The 16,923-nt window shown below is 33.4% G+C and overlaps 2 protein-coding genes and 1 long non-coding RNA gene across 3 annotated transcripts in view; 2 read left to right on the top strand and 1 right to left on the bottom strand.

Moving 5' to 3' along the window:
* Positions 1 to 3,470, top strand: part of LOC133204523 (GDNF-inducible zinc finger protein 1-like) — a 25,031-nt gene extending 21,561 nt beyond the window's left edge. The window contains exons 13-15 of the mRNA XM_061340270.1: positions 266 to 379; positions 1,261 to 1,440; positions 2,519 to 3,470. Of these exons, the coding sequence (XP_061196254.1) occupies positions 266 to 379; positions 1,261 to 1,440; positions 2,519 to 2,602 (378 nt within the window). The 3' untranslated portion in view covers positions 2,603 to 3,470. The remainder of the gene's footprint in view (positions 1 to 265; positions 380 to 1,260; positions 1,441 to 2,518) is intronic.
* LOC133204524 (uncharacterized) lies at positions 2,689 to 16,923 on the bottom strand. The gene is made up of 4 exons (XR_009723587.1): positions 16,870 to 16,923; positions 16,086 to 16,213; positions 8,035 to 8,151; positions 2,689 to 2,758 (listed from the first exon to the last, which is right to left on the bottom strand). It is a non-coding gene; the product is annotated as an uncharacterized LOC133204524 (long non-coding RNA).
* The window catches only part of LOC133204519 (sodium/hydrogen exchanger 3-like), a 31,162-nt gene continuing 21,548 nt past the window's right edge, over positions 7,310 to 16,923 (top strand). The window contains exon 1 of the mRNA XM_061340267.1: positions 7,310 to 7,714. Within this exon, the coding sequence (XP_061196251.1) occupies positions 7,516 to 7,714 (199 nt within the window). The 5' untranslated portion in view covers positions 7,310 to 7,515. The remainder of the gene's footprint in view (positions 7,715 to 16,923) is intronic.

Raw genomic sequence — 16,923 nt, 5'->3', positions numbered from 1 at the left:
TTTTAATACTGACTCATGCTCATTTAGGAATATTCAATCTCGCTGGCAAAACAGTGTTTTAAAGTCTTACGTGGTTAATAAATTCTTAGCCAAGTTGTTTCATATTATATAAACTCTGAATATGTTATGAAACAGTGTAGAAGGAGTATTTTATGAGCTCTGTAACTATTTCTGATTTTAAATTTATTGAAGATTGAAAATTTCTTTGCAAATGTAATACATGTAGAAAGCAGGTAAATTGAGCATTTTTTTTTTCTCTTTACAGACTGCCATGTTAGATTATTTTAAAGTTCAGTTAGTTTTCCATGCCAAAGCTATAGAGTTTTATTCCAAGTGCTTTGAGAGTATGTCCCTGGTAGACGAGGAGAGGGATTTACAGGTAATGAGGGAGAAAAAATCATTTCACTTCTGTAATTTATATGTTAAAAGGAATTCCATGTGAATATCATTGCAGACATATAGTATCATTTTAATCTTCTCAGAGCATGCTCATGAGGATCGAGACAGGCTACTGACAGATAAGTTGATTTTACAGGGATTTCAACAACCTCGTTTAAAGTCATTATTTCATAAATAATGACCTTGTGAGAAAATATAACCTGTCATTGGGTCGTTAAAGTGGGGGGGGGGGGGGGGCAACCAGCCTTTCAATGAACATTTTCTATACTACAAGTTTTTTTTTTTTGAAAAAGGGGGGGGGGGGGGAGAGGCAGCCCCTGCATTGGTCAGAATGTGCAAAAAAAGATACTCTTAAGGTGGAAATTTAAAAAATAAATTTGAAAAAACAGAAATGTTTTTTATAAATGTCCCCCCCATACCAATATCTGTGTACACATTATATTCAGTATGACATTTTGTTATTATCGTGGAAATATTATCCCACACATATAGTTTATTTACTTATTGGAATTTTTAAGCATTGAATTCTTATTTTTAGATGTCTAATGCATGGTATTCAGTTTGTCAGCATGGCCAGGTGCTGTTATACGACAGATGACATCCAAAAATAAGAATTCGATGTTTATGTTTACATTCTCTAATTTTCTTTCTTCATAAATGATAATTTAATTCATCTTTATTATAAATTTAGCACCTTTCAGAATTGGTTTGGTAACAGACATAAGAGTCATTTTGATGTGGAAAGTTAAAGAATGCAAATGAATATTGCGAGTGAAAAAATGACTATTCATCATTTGAACTAAACGATGGATTCCCTTTTTATAGCCATCTATTCTGGTACATGTTATGTCTCTGTTGTAGGAATTTCAGAGGAAGTTGTCGATGGCCAGAGGAGCCCCGGACTCTGAGGACATTAGTCATGCTCTGACCTCAATGACATCAACGAACGGTTACTCCGATACACTTGGCAGCACAGATCCCTATACCTCAACGTACGAGTCAACAGCTTCTGATCAGCGACGAGTACGCATTAGTCAAACTGTAAGACTTCTTGTGTGTTATTATTTTGACATTATTTTATTACAACTCTGACTGGTTGTGATATATATATATATAGGAACCCTCCCATTTTATTTGGCTGTATTTGCTAAGCATATTAGGCAGGGAAGAACACCTCTAAATTGTAACACTGCCTTGTTTTAGGGACTCTGATTCAAGAAAATGATACCATGTTTTTGTTTTACTTCCAACATTATTATTTTCACATCCTTGGACTTTCCAACTTCATGTCATACTGAGTCATCTTTAGTTTTTTCTTGTGACAATTTTAACAGTAATCAATTATGTAGCTCACAGTCAGAAAAAAAGGATGGATGACCATCTTAGTGTTATAAATCAGTATGCTACAGACCTGCAGCTATCAATTAAGAAGGACTTGTATGTTGAGTTCATTTTCATTAAAATGTTTATTGACAAACCACTAAATTGTCTGTTTGGTTAAAAACATCAACTTTTCGTTAATAATGGTATAATAAGTCAATGAGAAATCTTCTGTCCTCTTTTGTTTGTAGTAACCAAATTTCAGGTAAATACATTAGGTAGATCTGTCACTTTATTTATAGATCAAACATATTTGATGTTTGCTAGATTTTGATGCCAGAATAACCATACATTTATGCACAATTCACAAGTACCTATACACAATAGATTTTGATGTAACTAAGATGACATGATTGTATATGCTGTATGAAAAAATATTACAAACACATACATTATAGATGTTCAGTTCAAAGCTACTCGTGAACTGCCTTCATATAACATATTTCCTTCTGGGAAATCCATTTAAATTTGTTTTCTTTTATATATCTATAATATCCACATTGTTTCACGGTTCTGTGTTTATTTGTTACAGTTAATTTTCTGTACATCCACAGTATTACAAAAACATCACCTGGCATTTTTAAGCTTAGGAATTCTTATTCCATTTACTTGTAAATTCAGGGAATATTTTCCTAAAAATATGTCATAAAAAGTGAAAACACTTTTACTGGTATTACTGGTTATCTGCATTCATCATTCACAGTTTTACTGTCAGTATATTCTTATTTTAATTTTTCAGTCTACGATGTATGGTGATGACGATGATGATGAAGACGACGATTATTATGATGATGATGAGTATGATTTATCAACAGCAAGATGAAAGTGAGAGTAAAACTGCGCAAGACTAGATAATATCTTCAGAATTTCTGGACAGTAGTTGGTAGTCATCTGTATCATCTTCATTGTTTCATCAGTCAGCCAGTGTACGGAGGAATTTTTCATTTCATCAAAACTGTAGAGTCACCACTAAAAGTCCCTTTTAAAAGAAGTAGAACATTTGTATCACAGAGGTGCTTCAATTGTTTAAAGTGTATATAAATATAGTGATAGAGAACTTCAATCAAATCTATTTAAGTTCTTTGTGAAGTAGTTTCACTATGTTATGAAGTAGTTATAATAATACACTCATAACAAACCTCTAGGTTTTTCTCTGATGATTTGTTTTTATATATGGGATCTCCCATGTTTTGTAACAACATCAAGAATATTATGCCACTAGAAATGGTGTATAATGAAATAGAGACCAAGTAGCATTTGTCGTCTTAATGATTTTATTAATTTTTATGAATTCTACCTTGGTCTTCCATGTTTGTAAATGAAAACATCTTACGTGACATCATGAGGCACCTGAATACAAAGTAATGGATATGAAAAAATTAACAAATAAATGATATCTGTTGAAAGTAGAATGTTTATCATGGAATAAACATGATAAATAGAACAAGTTACAAGTACACTTCATAATGCTCCAATGTTGTGACTGTTATATTACATTGACATTTTTATTGGTTAAAAATTGCCATGACGTAATATTGTAAAACTGTTTATATAAATCTGTGATATTTTGTCACATCTGTCTCGGATGACCAAATTTATGTCATGACTGAAATTTACTTTTTATTTTTATGTTTAATTCTATTTACTAAATGGTTGAATTGTTTATTTTATTGCTACTGTTTTTATTTTTATTTGCTAGAACAAATGATGGAATAACAATTTAATTTAGATTATACTTCATATATCTATATATAAATAAATAGAAAAACAATGGTTCCTCTAGTTTTTTTTTTTTTAGGTCACCTGAGTCACTTATTGTATCTGTTTTCGTCCATCAGTGTGCTTCGTCCGTCGTGAGTTAAGATTTGAATATTTTCAGCTTCTCTGGAACATCTGAACCAATTTCAATTTTGGCATTGAACATGTATGAATGAAGGGAAACAAAAATTATGAATTTCTTGGTCTCTGCCCTCCTGGGGCCTGAGAGGTGGGGCTATAACTATCAAAATCAATGCAATCCTTAAAAATCTTCTTCTTTATTCCTTGACATCAAGCAGTTGAAATGTTGCCATAGTTGTAATAAGCATTGAGCCCTCTACCAAAATTACAAAATTCATGGCTTTAGGGTCAGTGGTTCTGAAGTTAGGGTGGGGGATAATGATCATATAATGAAAATGCATAAATTCTTAAAAATCTCCTTTCCTCCTGTATATTTAGCAGATAAACTAGGTGCATGGTAATGATAAGCAAGGGTGCTTCTTCCAAAACTGTGAAAATCATGGCCCCAGGATTGAGGGTTCAGGTGTTAGGGTGGGGCTCTTATGATTATATAGTGATAAATTGTATTAATTCTTTTCAAATCTTCTTCTTTGCCCCTGGGTGTTAAGGGAAAAAACCAAGTGCATGGTTATGATAAGCAAAGATGCCTCTTCCAAAATTGTGAATTTCACGGCCCCAAGGGTGGGGGGGCTCTATGCATTATATAGTGAAAATGTATTATTTCTTTGAAAATCTTTTTCTCTGCTCCAGGGTATTGAAGTAAAAAACTTAATGCATGGTAATAATGAACAAGTCTGTCTCTTCCAAAATTTATATTTCATGGCCACAGGGTCAGGGGTTCTGTTGTTAGGGTGGGGGGTTCTATTTATTATGTAAGGAAAATGCATTATTTCTTTGAGAATCTCTGCTCCTGGGTATTAAGCATTCAAACTAAGTGCATGATTATGATGAACAAGGGTGCCTCTTCCAAAATTGTGAAATTCATGGCCTCTGGGTTAGGTGTTTGGGTGTTAGGGAGGGTTCTATTGGTAATATAGTAAAACTGTATTTATTTGAAAATTCCATTGCCCCTGGGTAAGGGGTTCTGGTGTTAAGGCAGGGCTCTATTGATTATACATGTATAGTGAAATTGCATTAATTCTTTGAAAGTCTTCTCTGCTCATGGGTATTTAGCAGATAAACTAAATGCATGGTTATGATAAGCAAGGGTGCCTCTTCCAAAATTGTAAAATTCATGGCCCCTAGGTCAGAGGTTCTGGTGTTAAGGCGTATTGATCAAATAGTGAAAATTCATAAATTCTTTAAAAATGGTCTTCTCTTGTCTCTAGGTTTCCAGCAGACAAACTGATTGCATATTTTGTGCAAGGATTCCTCTCCCAAAAGTATGAAATTCATGACCTCTGGATTAGAAGTTCTTGTGGTGGGAGGGCTCTATTGATTATATAGTGAAAATGCATTAGTGTATTAGTACTGGTAAGTACAAACATAAATAGATCTGCATATATAATGATTTGTTACCGAGTACTAGATTAACTTTTTTTTGATTCCTGACCATCGTATTTCTTTTGTTTTGGAGCAATATATCTTCATCTATCTGTTTTTAGCTCACCAGAGCCGAAGGCTCAAGTGAGCTTTTCTGATCACATTTTGTCCGGTGTCCGTCTGTCTGTAAACTTTTCACATTTTCGACTTCTTCTCAAGAACCACTGGGCCAATTTCAACCAAACTTGCCACAAAGTATCCTTGGGTGAAGGGAATTCAAGTTTGTTCAAATGAAGGGCCACACCCTCTTTCAAGGGGAGATAATTAGGAATTAGTGAAAAAAATAATGGCATCATTTAAAAATCTTCTTCTCTAGAACCATTGGGCCAGGAAAGATGAAACCCATATGGAAATATCCTCAGGTAGTGTACATTTATGTTTGTTCAAATGATGACCCCCAGGGGTAGGGTGGGGCAAGAACGGGTGATCAAAATTTAGCATAGGAATACATAGGAAAATTCTTTAAAAACTCTTCTTCTCAAGAACAGCAAAGTCATGATTGGTCATATTTTAATGGAAGCATCCTCAGATAGTGTAGATTCAAGTTTGTTCAAATAATGACCCCATGGGGTAGGGTGGGGCCAGAACGGGTGATCAAAGTTTAGCATAGGAATATATAGGAAAAAATCTTTTTCTCAAGAACAGAAAAGCCGTGATTAGTCATGTTGATAAGGAGGCATCCTCAGGTAGTGTATAATCAAATTTGTTCAAATGAGGCCCCCAGAGGGTAGTTCTTAAGAACAGCAAAGCCATTTGTTATATTGATATGGATGCATCATAAGGTAGTTTAAAATTCAAGTCTCCCCCCCCCCCCTCCTCCTCGTAAACTTTTTGATACTGAACTGATTTTTGCTTTTTTTCCTAGCCAATGTGCTCAGGTGACCGATGTGGCCCAATGGCCTCTTGTTAAGTTATTTTATGCTTCTGTGGATTTTCTTGCAGTGTAGTATTATACTCAGGTGACCATTAATGCCTTTGGGTCTCGTTTGTTTTTGTTTTATTTTAAATGTCTTTCAAAAGAATTGCTCTGTATGGTTTGTTAGCTGAGGAAATCCAGATAGAATAAGATTTGATATTTTTTTTATTTCATAAGCAGGACAAACTAGGGTAAAATGATACTCATCTTCAACATAATTTGAACAACAGTGTCTCTGATATCTATCTGTGTTACATGTGTATAATATTGACCATTTTTTTATGTTAAATCTTGTTCTCTCATTTATTAAAAATGTTATTTTACAATGTTGAATAATACATTTATGTTTTTTTCCCAGACTTGATCATATTATACATACTTTGGTATAACAGGCCCGTAGGAAGCAATTTCAGTTTTGGGGGGGGGGGGGGGCACAGCCATACACTTTCAATCGAAGGGGCACTATCAAATACCAAAAATTTCTTGAGAAGCAAAAAAAAAAAAAAAAAAAGGTCATCAGACGTTTTTATTGAGGGGGCACAAGCATATAGTATATATGTTTTCTATAGTCCTCTATATATCGGCAAAATTATTGGGGGGCACGCCCCCCCCCGTGCCCCCCGGTTCCTACGGCCATGTATAACACAGGATATCATCCAATTCAGATATATTGTATGTTGTCTTTTTTAACCCCTATAAATAAAGTTTACAAAAATCTAAATGAAAAGTTAGGCTGAGGTGCTTTAAGTGAACCCTGCCCAAACTTCAGATTCTCAACAAAACAATCAAACAGAGATAGGAATGCCATATGGTTAAAGTACATATGTCTATTATTCATTCTTAGTACATGAAAATTAATTAAATTCCTGTGTAACACTGGAACTAGACATGCTTATGTGATATACCCCTATGAAATATGGTGGCATATTAGAAAATTTAACTGACAAACATACCAAGATCAAAATCACACATGAACAGGGACATACCTACATACTGTTGAGGCAGAGAAGAGACCTATATACTATAGTATAACATAAAAACATATTATGCACATAATATATAAGTATATGTATATTATCATGATTATAGGACGTACATTGTTCATGCATACGTAAAGTTGTCTGTTAAATTTACATTTATGTACTACTTAAATGATGATAAATATGAAAGAAATTGCCACAGGAAATTATTATTATCTCGAGTCGATCAAGTAGGCCTAACATGTAATATTCCTCCCACGTGGCTAATTATGCAAGTTCATAATACGCATGCGTCACCGGATCCTCAGTGTCAGGTCGTGTCATTGATCAATGAAAGGAAAGTAGACGATGCTGAAGCAGGGTCGGCATCATGAATGTGGAATTTAACGGTGAAGTGTAAGCTAGCTTGTAACAAATGGAGTTTAAAAAATGTCAGGGTCTTTAGAAACTTGTCAGAGTTGTGATATTGAACAATTATTTGACGAATTTCCACACATTTGAAGTGGATATCTTTGAAACATGGACAGACGAGCTTTGTTCTGCTTTGTGATCAGCTGTGTGCTGCTTCTGGCGCCGGCGGGGATCTCAGCCTCTTCAGAGGCGGGGGAACACAAGAATGAAACAGAGAGATATAAGCTGGTGGTGTTTGACTTTGATAGAGTGGAGCTTCCCCTGGTGATATGCCTGTGGATCCTCATAGTGGCGTTAGCCAAAATTGGTAAGTAGAGTTTAGTTTGTACAAAATGGGTGGGAACAAAAGCCTAATGTTAGTCAATCTGACAAAATCATTCTGTGATAAAAAGAATGTGCTCGTTCACAGAAGAGATTTGGGTCCTGAAGTAGGAAATATTTTGCAAAAATAATTTTGGTGTTGAAACATTATATCTGCATCATTTTCAGAAAATAGCTAGACATATGACCCTCTTCCTCCTTAAAGAATGGTTCAGCTGATGGCTGAAAATTAATGTGTCCTGATTCTATATGCATAGATTGTAAAATTCTGTAATAGATATTGTATACATACTCTAAAGTTAATACCTAAAATAAATTCCTCCTCCTATTATCAAACATCTGTTTACGTTCTTCACTCCAATATTTGAGTTTTCGTGAGTAATTCCTCGAAGTTGGACTGGTTTCTGTGTAATCCTGGAGTTTCTGTTTGATAAATTTTGAAGAGTAAACATGGTTGCGAACAAAATGATAACATTAAAGATAGCAGTAAGAGCTTGACATTTAATCTATATAGACAAAGGGATCACAAAAGTCATATATATTTGACAATGTATAAAGCTGTAAATTTCCCATAGTATTGGTTACTGTATAACAAGATCTGACAAAAATTTCACATGAATTATATGTTTCAAAAGTAATGAAAGTCTACTGCAATTGATTCAGATTCATTTTAAAATGGTTGAGATTGATGGTTCAGGATGGATATGTTTATTTTTATAACAGGCACTGATTCGTATTCAGTTTATATTAATATATAAAAAATTAATATTATTCACCAAGTCTTACTGCTATTTGTGTTTGGGAAAAAAAAACCCATAAACCTCAACATTCTTTATCATCTATTCCAGTTTTCAATGAAATTTAGACAATATAATGATACAACAACTGTGTGCCAATTGAATGAAAAAAATATTATTAACTAAGCTAGTTGATTTATCAGGAAGTATCAAACCCTTACCCACCCTTCTGATAAAAGTATTTCATGCATTAATTTTTCATGCATTTTCTCTTTAGATTGCCTATAAAGTATATATATATAACACTCATTTTTCAAACTGGTTTTGAACTCTTTTCAGTGCAAAAAGGATTAGAAATCCAAGGTGTCTTTCAAAAAATATCCTGTATTTTAGCTTAGATCCAATTATTTTAATATGTAAATACTGATTGATTAAATATTTGCAAAACTTAAATGGTATTGCTAGATTGTATTGTTAATGATGAACAAGGCTTCCACCATTAAATAGACATGGTATACACATCATTTTGAATTATATGATAATGAAGACTTTTAGTTTAGATTTTCACCTATCAATGTAAAACAACTCCTTGGCTTAAATTTCTGATGTATAGACTACAAAACAGAGAATAAGACATGCTTTTTGGTGCTGGGATTGGCCACGATATGAATCAGATCACTTCCTGGGTGATCGGATTTGATTATTTACCAGCTTAGACAGACTATGTAACAAATGTTAATTCTACCCCTGGGGTCTGTAGTAAAAAATCTACCCACAAGGGATTGTACATTTGTTTGTAGCCGTATGTAAATGTTTTTGTCTGACCTAGGGTGCATTTTAAATCTCCCAAGGAGGTGTTTTTGTAGATCTATAAGTGTTAAGATTAAAAATTCAAAATTCATAGTAGAATTGATGTAAAGTGTATGACAACTGCCAATCAGTGTTCTCCATGTAATATGTATGAATAGTGTGCTTGATGTAATATGTACATAAACTGTCTAGTGATAGTCCCCGACTGCTTGCATATAATTTTTCTGAATTAAGACACACATAGATAAATATCACACCCTTTGTGTCAAGATTTGTGCAAACAGTAATGTTATCTGAGGTGGCAGCCACTGGCTTGTCAAGTTTACATAAGAATCTATATGTTGTAGTAAATGTGTTAATATTACCATTACAACCAATAAAACAAATTAGCTTGCATCATTAATTTAATACAGTAATACGTACACCAAGACATATTTTACTGTGATATACAGTTTTATTCATTCTTTATTTTATAAATATGTATACTCTTTCCATTTATCATCCAAGTCTGCATATATTGAACAAACCATGAACATGCAAAATTTGTTTTGTCTTAGAACTCTTTGCGACTTCTGCAGTTGTATATTATAGTGAAATCCCTCTCTGGTTGATAATATAAAAGGGGGGGGGGGGGATTTGATTTCCCCCTTGGAATCTGAGGCTGCACAAGAGCAGCATTTCTCCCCAGGGGAAATGGGTTGAAATATAGGTAGCCTGATGCCCAGGGCTAGTCGTTTTAAGACTCTGGCTAGCTAATTTAAATGTAACTATAGTCCGTTGGACTAGCAGAATGAAAATAAATTCTTGTCAGTTTACTTTGAATTCGCTTTTCTATGTAGACTGGTTTCTTTTCACAAGTTTTGATTGAGAACTAGTAAGTTTAATTTGTTTCTGTCACCAAAGCATTTGAGACTAATTTAACTTGTTATGCTTTCATTTTCCTTAAAAAATTGTTGGGTTAGTTAGTTTGAGGTTTGGGTCAGTAATTTTTAACTGATTAGTAGCCCCTGGACTAGTGGGTTTTCCTGGAAAATTTCAACCCCTGGGAATTCCTTACTCTATGACACCAGTATTACAGAAATATGGAGATAAAGAATAGTGATCATTCTCAAAAGTCCATTTAAATGATACAAATTATGAACAGAGGTAACGCAGACTTCTAAAAACAGAGGTGGGATCAGGTGCCATGAAGGAGTAAGCATCCCCTGTCAACTGGTCAAACCTGCCATGTGCTGATTGGGTAAAAGGAAAAATCCATAGACAATTCGGTGTGAGTGTAATGGCCTAATAATTTGTATTAAAGCAGTCTTCACAACAATTTTTTTTTCAACACATGCCCATTGGGCATCTCATCTACTACTTTTACCAAGCCCGCACCAATTTTTACATGCCCTACTCAAAATTTAACTTTGTGAAATAAAAAAAAAAAGCTGTCTTTACAGTGTATGTCATCAATGTTAGAAGGAAACATGAACCATTGTTTATACAAGAATCGACCAACAAATAAAAATTTCCAAGAGTGAAAAATATTCTTTAGGGTAGTCATGAACATATACTTTTTATTGCTGTAATGCATTACCGAAAATTTTGAAATGTAGTAGGTTATCATTACGGAAAAACCTGCATGCAGTTTTTAAAATACTATGTAAAAATCCTACAGTGTAATTACAGTTTGTGTACACTATGTGGCATGATTATCTCATGCATTTCAACAACTGTAGAAAGACAATGGGATTAGTTATACATGTAGTAACGCTTCATTGCATATGACACCTGTGAAATTGATTTCAAACTGTGCATGCACTTCTTTGGTCAACTTATTTAGTATATATACATGTGCTTGTCTGTTTTAATGATACTGTTACATTAGGTAATAAAAAATGAATTTCACTTATTTACTTGACTACTGATGCATATTTATTTGGTATATATTAAATACATGTATAAACAGGGCTGTTAAGAAAGGTCAATAAATCTACCATAAATAATAAATCTATCAAAATATTGGTAATCATTGCTATTTTTTAAAGAAATCTGAATTCAGTAAATGAGTGTTGAACAATTAAACATGTTGAAAAAAAGGGGGGGTTAACGATAACTTCTGACGTAAATGTAATTTCTTTTGATTTTATTTATTTTCTAAGTGACTATTCAACTTTTCACACACAAAAAAATCAAGACATGCTAATAATCTGCAACAAAAAGGGAAAGGAGTTGTCATAGAGTAAAATACCGTACACACTTTAATATCAGAAACCAAAGTATAGACTGCAATCCACTGTGTAAAATATTTTTACACAAAAGTCAGTCTGCAATGACCAGCGGGCATGTGAATCTTTATTTTTTACATGCCCGCCTGCAATTTTACCAGGTCCCGGGCATTGGACTCCCAGGTTATTTTGAAGACTGTTAAAGGTCTTAAAATTTGCTGCCCTAGTGTTGCTGTTCAGTCTTCGACCCATGAGTCTATTGATTGGTAAAGTGGTGCTAGGTTTCTTTTCTACATAAGGACTTGCTGTCACATGAAGCCAAAAGTATGATACATGTATTTTTATAAACAAAATTGTGTGGAAGGGACATTAATCCAAATCAGTCATCTTAAAAGTATAATAGCAGGGATTTATCAGCATATTTTGGGAAACGCCATTTTTGGGGAATTGGGAAAAAATTATCGGCTATTTGATGAAATTGGGAAAAATTAAAAATGTTGCTTAAATCATGTATTCAAGTGTAATTCATTTAATATTTCAGCATGAACTCTAATTTGGGCAACCAAACAGACAATTAAATATGATCAACTTCATCATACAAGATCAATTATGAATACTAGACTAATAAAGTAAAATTTACTAAATGAGTATTAAGTATTGATACAACTTAGGGTAGTACTTGTGTGTATGAGATTTTAATTTAGGTCATTATAGAATCTGTTTCTGGAAAATATAAACCTCCTGCAAAAAATTATACTAAAGTACATATTTTCTCAAAATCCTCTTTTAATATGTATTAAAACACTGAAAATATATTTTTCTATCTGAAATAATGCCTACAGTCCTTACCATTCATTCGTAGATCATTTGAGTAGGTGGAAATAACATAGTAAATCTATACAATTACACAATATCACCATTTTCAGAAAAACGGAGGAAATTCGGATTAAAAGTTGGCGATGTTTTTTCAGTGTTGTTAAACATGTATTATGACTGTAGCTTTGCTAAATGAGTTAAATAGATGAAAATTACAGACAATCTGACAATTTCACTCCGTGTTTTTCCAAGAAAATTAAATATAAAAGCATTGTTCACCAATTGGGAAAAAATACAACCAAATTGGGAAAAACTGAGCTCATTTTCAATTGGGAATGGGGCCGAATTTCGGCCCCTGAGAAGGTACTGATAAATCCCTGAATAGGGTATGGCTCTACAAATAGGAAATTAAATTAATTTGACTACAATCAGGAAAGCAGCTACTGTTTTTTTCTGTGTCCATGTGGAATACTATTCTCTTTAGCACAGGCTTTCACCTACATCCAAAGCCGGCCACTTATCCAAAGAGAATTAATGCATAGAATACATGTTGCCAACTTGATTATTAATAGTGATAAACAAGAAAAGAAAGTCTTACTGTTGGTAAACCATACTAATTGGGGGGTTTGAATGACTTGAGGATTGCCCTTCCTAAAAATGACAAGCAGTGGAAAAAGTACTAGTATTTTCAGCACAAGCCTGCATGGGTCAACCTGCTTGCAGTTAGAAGTATTATTTGTAGCACTACATTGCTAAAGCCATTCTTTGATGAAATTCCAATTAATAAACTGAAAGCAAACATTTTTAGGTAAATGTCTGACTTGTGTCAATGTTGCCAGGGTCTGATACACAGAGCAGAGCATACATGCAGGTTTTCTGGCAAGGTGTTGATAGTTAACATTATACAGATTTGATTCACACAGCAGGTTTTGATTAGTAATCACTAATTAAGCTTATGTTGGAAATTATAAGCATTTTTTGACACTCTGCCTAAGTCTTTGTCTTCCCAGTGGATTCACACTGAACAATTGAGAGTGCACTCTGTTGTTCACTTATAAGCACTTGTTGCTTAGGCATATGTGTACCAAAGAAAGATGTCAAGTTCAAAATGTTGAGCAGGTTTTTTCCCCTTTCAACAGCTTGGTATTGTTTAATTTTAAAAAATAAAACTAGTGGCATTGGATAGGAACAGCCACATGATGCCTATAAAAACAAAAACAGCTGTTCTAAATGGTATATTGGAAGCCCACACATTGCCAGAAGTCAATATTGATGTTTACAGAGGTGTTAATGTAAGATCAAAATGTATATAGGCCTTAATACAAGTCAGCACTATTGGTAACAAAAAGTGTGAATTTAATCCCTAGGGAAAGTGGAAAGTTGCTTCAAATTCTTATATTTAAAGCATGAGGTTTACCCAAATATGTGCCCTTCTGTCATTTTTAATTTGAAAAACAAGAATGCACATACCTCTGTCTTGACTCAGAAGTTACATTATAAAAATCATCTCCCCTACCCATGGGTGAAGATCCGCTCTTCTTCTCTTTTTGAAAAGAAAAAAAAGGAGCGGATTATCATGCACCCTTGTCTTACAAATATGCATTAAAAAAACTCCGGATCCACGAGACCAATTTCAACCAATTACTTATGCCTCAAAGCATTCTTATTAGGTGAAGCAGATTCCGATCAAGTTTTAAGGGCCACACCCTTTTTCAAGGAGAAGTAATTATATATATAGTGAAAAACTGCATTTTTTAAATCTTCACCAAAACCATTGTACCATAAAAGGCAAAACTTAGAAGACTTATCTCATCTTTCTAAATCATGCATGATGTTGGTTTTCTTCAAAATGTATAAGAAGCTTAATTTCTTAGTACAAAAGCGTAAATCAAATTTGTTCAAATCATGGCTACCAGGGGTAGGGTTGGTGCCTCAAATTGGGATCAAAGTACAGTTCATCAGCTTTTTTGATGAGTGTGAGAAATGTCTTTGAGATTTGTAAGCAGCTCCAGTTCATATTTGTGGTAGTTAAAAGAAACAGGAAACCTCCATCATAAAAAATTATTTGTCACAGACCAGTTTGCAATGGGAGATTCACAAATAAAATGTGTCACACATACAGTATGTAGGAAAAATTTCTAAATTCTTCTACAGAAGAGCAGGGCAGTAATTAGTTACAGTTTATGTTAAAATGTATGCAACCTTCCTCAGGTAATGCAGACTCAAATACTTAAATTCATGGCGTGGGGTGGGGGTGGGGGATGGGGCAACCAAAGGGGATCAGTTTTACATGGAAAAATATGGGGGGAAATTTTTAAAAAGCTTTTTTCAAGAAAAGCAAAGGCCTTGCTTAGTGATATTAATAAATATATACATTTGTGGTATCTCTCTATTATATAAACATACAGAGAGCAAATGTCTTCATTCCTGAATGATTTTTTTTAATTTAAAAACAGGAACTACATTTTGAGATGAATTTTGAGTTACTTTATATGAAAAATGAACTTTGAGCATTTTTGGACAAGTTATTAATAATTATTTTTGCAGTATTATTATTATTGCAATAGTAATCATACTCTTGGAATAGGATGATTCTAATTAGCCTCAGAGTGAAAGAAAAATGACATGGGTTGTTGAGAACAGTCATTAGAGGAATTTATGCTGACTGAGAGAAGTCAGCTGAAATACCTTTCGCTAAATCCTCACATGCCTCTGTTTGTAATCATGGTTTATATTTTCCTGTAAATTTCAGATCTAGCAACACTTTATGGTGTTCTATTAAGGAAATTGCCAGTTAATCAGTGTTAGGTAAAGACACGCAGTTTCCCTGTGAACATGCTGCAGAGCCACAAAGAAGATACGAACCAATTGATCCTACATCAGAAAAAGCAATTGTTTAAATTCTATTTAATTTTGTGTAGAAAAAAATGTACTGTTACTCTGCCTCTAAGCATTTAATGAAGCATGAGTTTACTGCAAGAAAAAAATTCTGTTTTGTCAAGAACTTCAAATATATATAACTAAATTGTTTAATAGAATGCTTTAAGAGTTATTACCCTTTATACAGCATTTGATGTTTAATGTGAACAAAAAGAAAGATGAATTCAAAATGAAATATATACTCTGGAGATTAGTTTAGGTTGTATTGATCTATTAAAGATACATGTAGTAGGAAAAATGCATTTTCTCATTGGAAAACACCAATCAAGAAATAGTAAAAGTAGGAAGGGGGGGGGGGGTCTTTAAATTTTCTTGCTTTGTCCCCAAAAGATGAAGTGGATCAAATGCATTTTTTTCTTCTTAGCCAGTCATAAAATTCTGATATTGATTAAGAAATCTAGAATCTTGGATCACTTTAAATAAGAAACAAGTAAATAAAATAAAATAAATTGAAATGCAGTGTGGTGACATTGTTGACAACTTTACCTAAATACAGAATTAAGATAATAGATTATATGCACAGGTAGAAAACTACCTGTTTACAGGTAAAACTTCCAATAATGAATATCAAAAGAATTTAAAATAGCTTTTACAGATTCTGACGCAAAAGCATGGCCAGTTGGAGCTGTCTAATCTTAATTAGATTGGTATATATTATAATATTTTTAATGAATTCCTTGAAATATCTTGTTTTGTTTCAATGTTTCTCATTCTAATGATCTAGTTAGTGAACTCTGTTATTATCATGAATACCAATTTATAGCTACAGATCAATATATAAATCAGGTGTTGAGAGTTATGTCCGAGATTATAGATCTGATGGCAAAATGAATGAAATATGTACCAGCATGCCAAAAACTAGATATAAAACAGCCAATGAACTGCTCACTAGGTGTTAAACAAACCTCCTCTGATGAGGTGTAATCGGGGATCTTCAACTGACGTCATCGACAGCTGAAAATAGAGTCTGTACTGGAAAGAAATAATAAATTGTAGCCTGTATAAAATAACGTAAAGGCTCCAAAGTCTGCATATAAATACATACATGCATCAGGACATTTTTTTCATTTTATAAAGCTTCATCTTTATAATGTGATTGAAACATTTCTAACATTCATCTAGGTATGCAGTGTGTCTTTAATTAATATTAGAGTCTGACATTATCTTATATGGAGGAAACTCTACATTTTTCACCAAGGGGAATTATTAAATATATTTTTTAAGATTATTTTTTGTAAATATTGTACATTCCTTTGCATGGCATCAATTGAGAATATGGGGATTTCAGAGTAAAATTTATTAGTTGTAAGCATAAATCAGTCACTTGTACAAATCTTAGAAATAATTTGAAAAAGCTAGCCCCTTTTTAACACTTGTCATTTATTAACATTTACTTCAAAAACTCAAAATGGTACTGATATATAATCTGAAATTTAGCCAGTTACAAATTCTTCTATTTCTGCAGTATTCTGTTCCATTCTCTTGATGTGTTGATGTGATCGGAAACTGATGAATAGCATACATAAAATATTTCACTCAGTACTCTAATGGAGACTGACTATATATCCACTTTCATACATAATTGAAGAATTATCATGCATCAGTTATCCCAGAAGTGCTGTCTTTACCTTGACCCCTAGAACCAATATATTGCAGTGATACTGCCCTCACACTCCCCTTGT

Source organism: Saccostrea echinata, unplaced genomic scaffold (assembly GCF_033153115.1).
Source record: "Saccostrea echinata isolate AGI-Se365-2 ecotype Australia unplaced genomic scaffold, CSIRO_AGI_Sech_v1 ptg000054l, whole genome shotgun sequence".
In the NCBI taxonomy this organism is placed as follows: Eukaryota; Metazoa; Mollusca; class Bivalvia; order Ostreida; family Ostreidae; genus Saccostrea; species Saccostrea echinata.
Note: the sequence above shows the minus strand (reverse complement) of the source record. Positions and strands in the feature narration are given on the sequence as shown.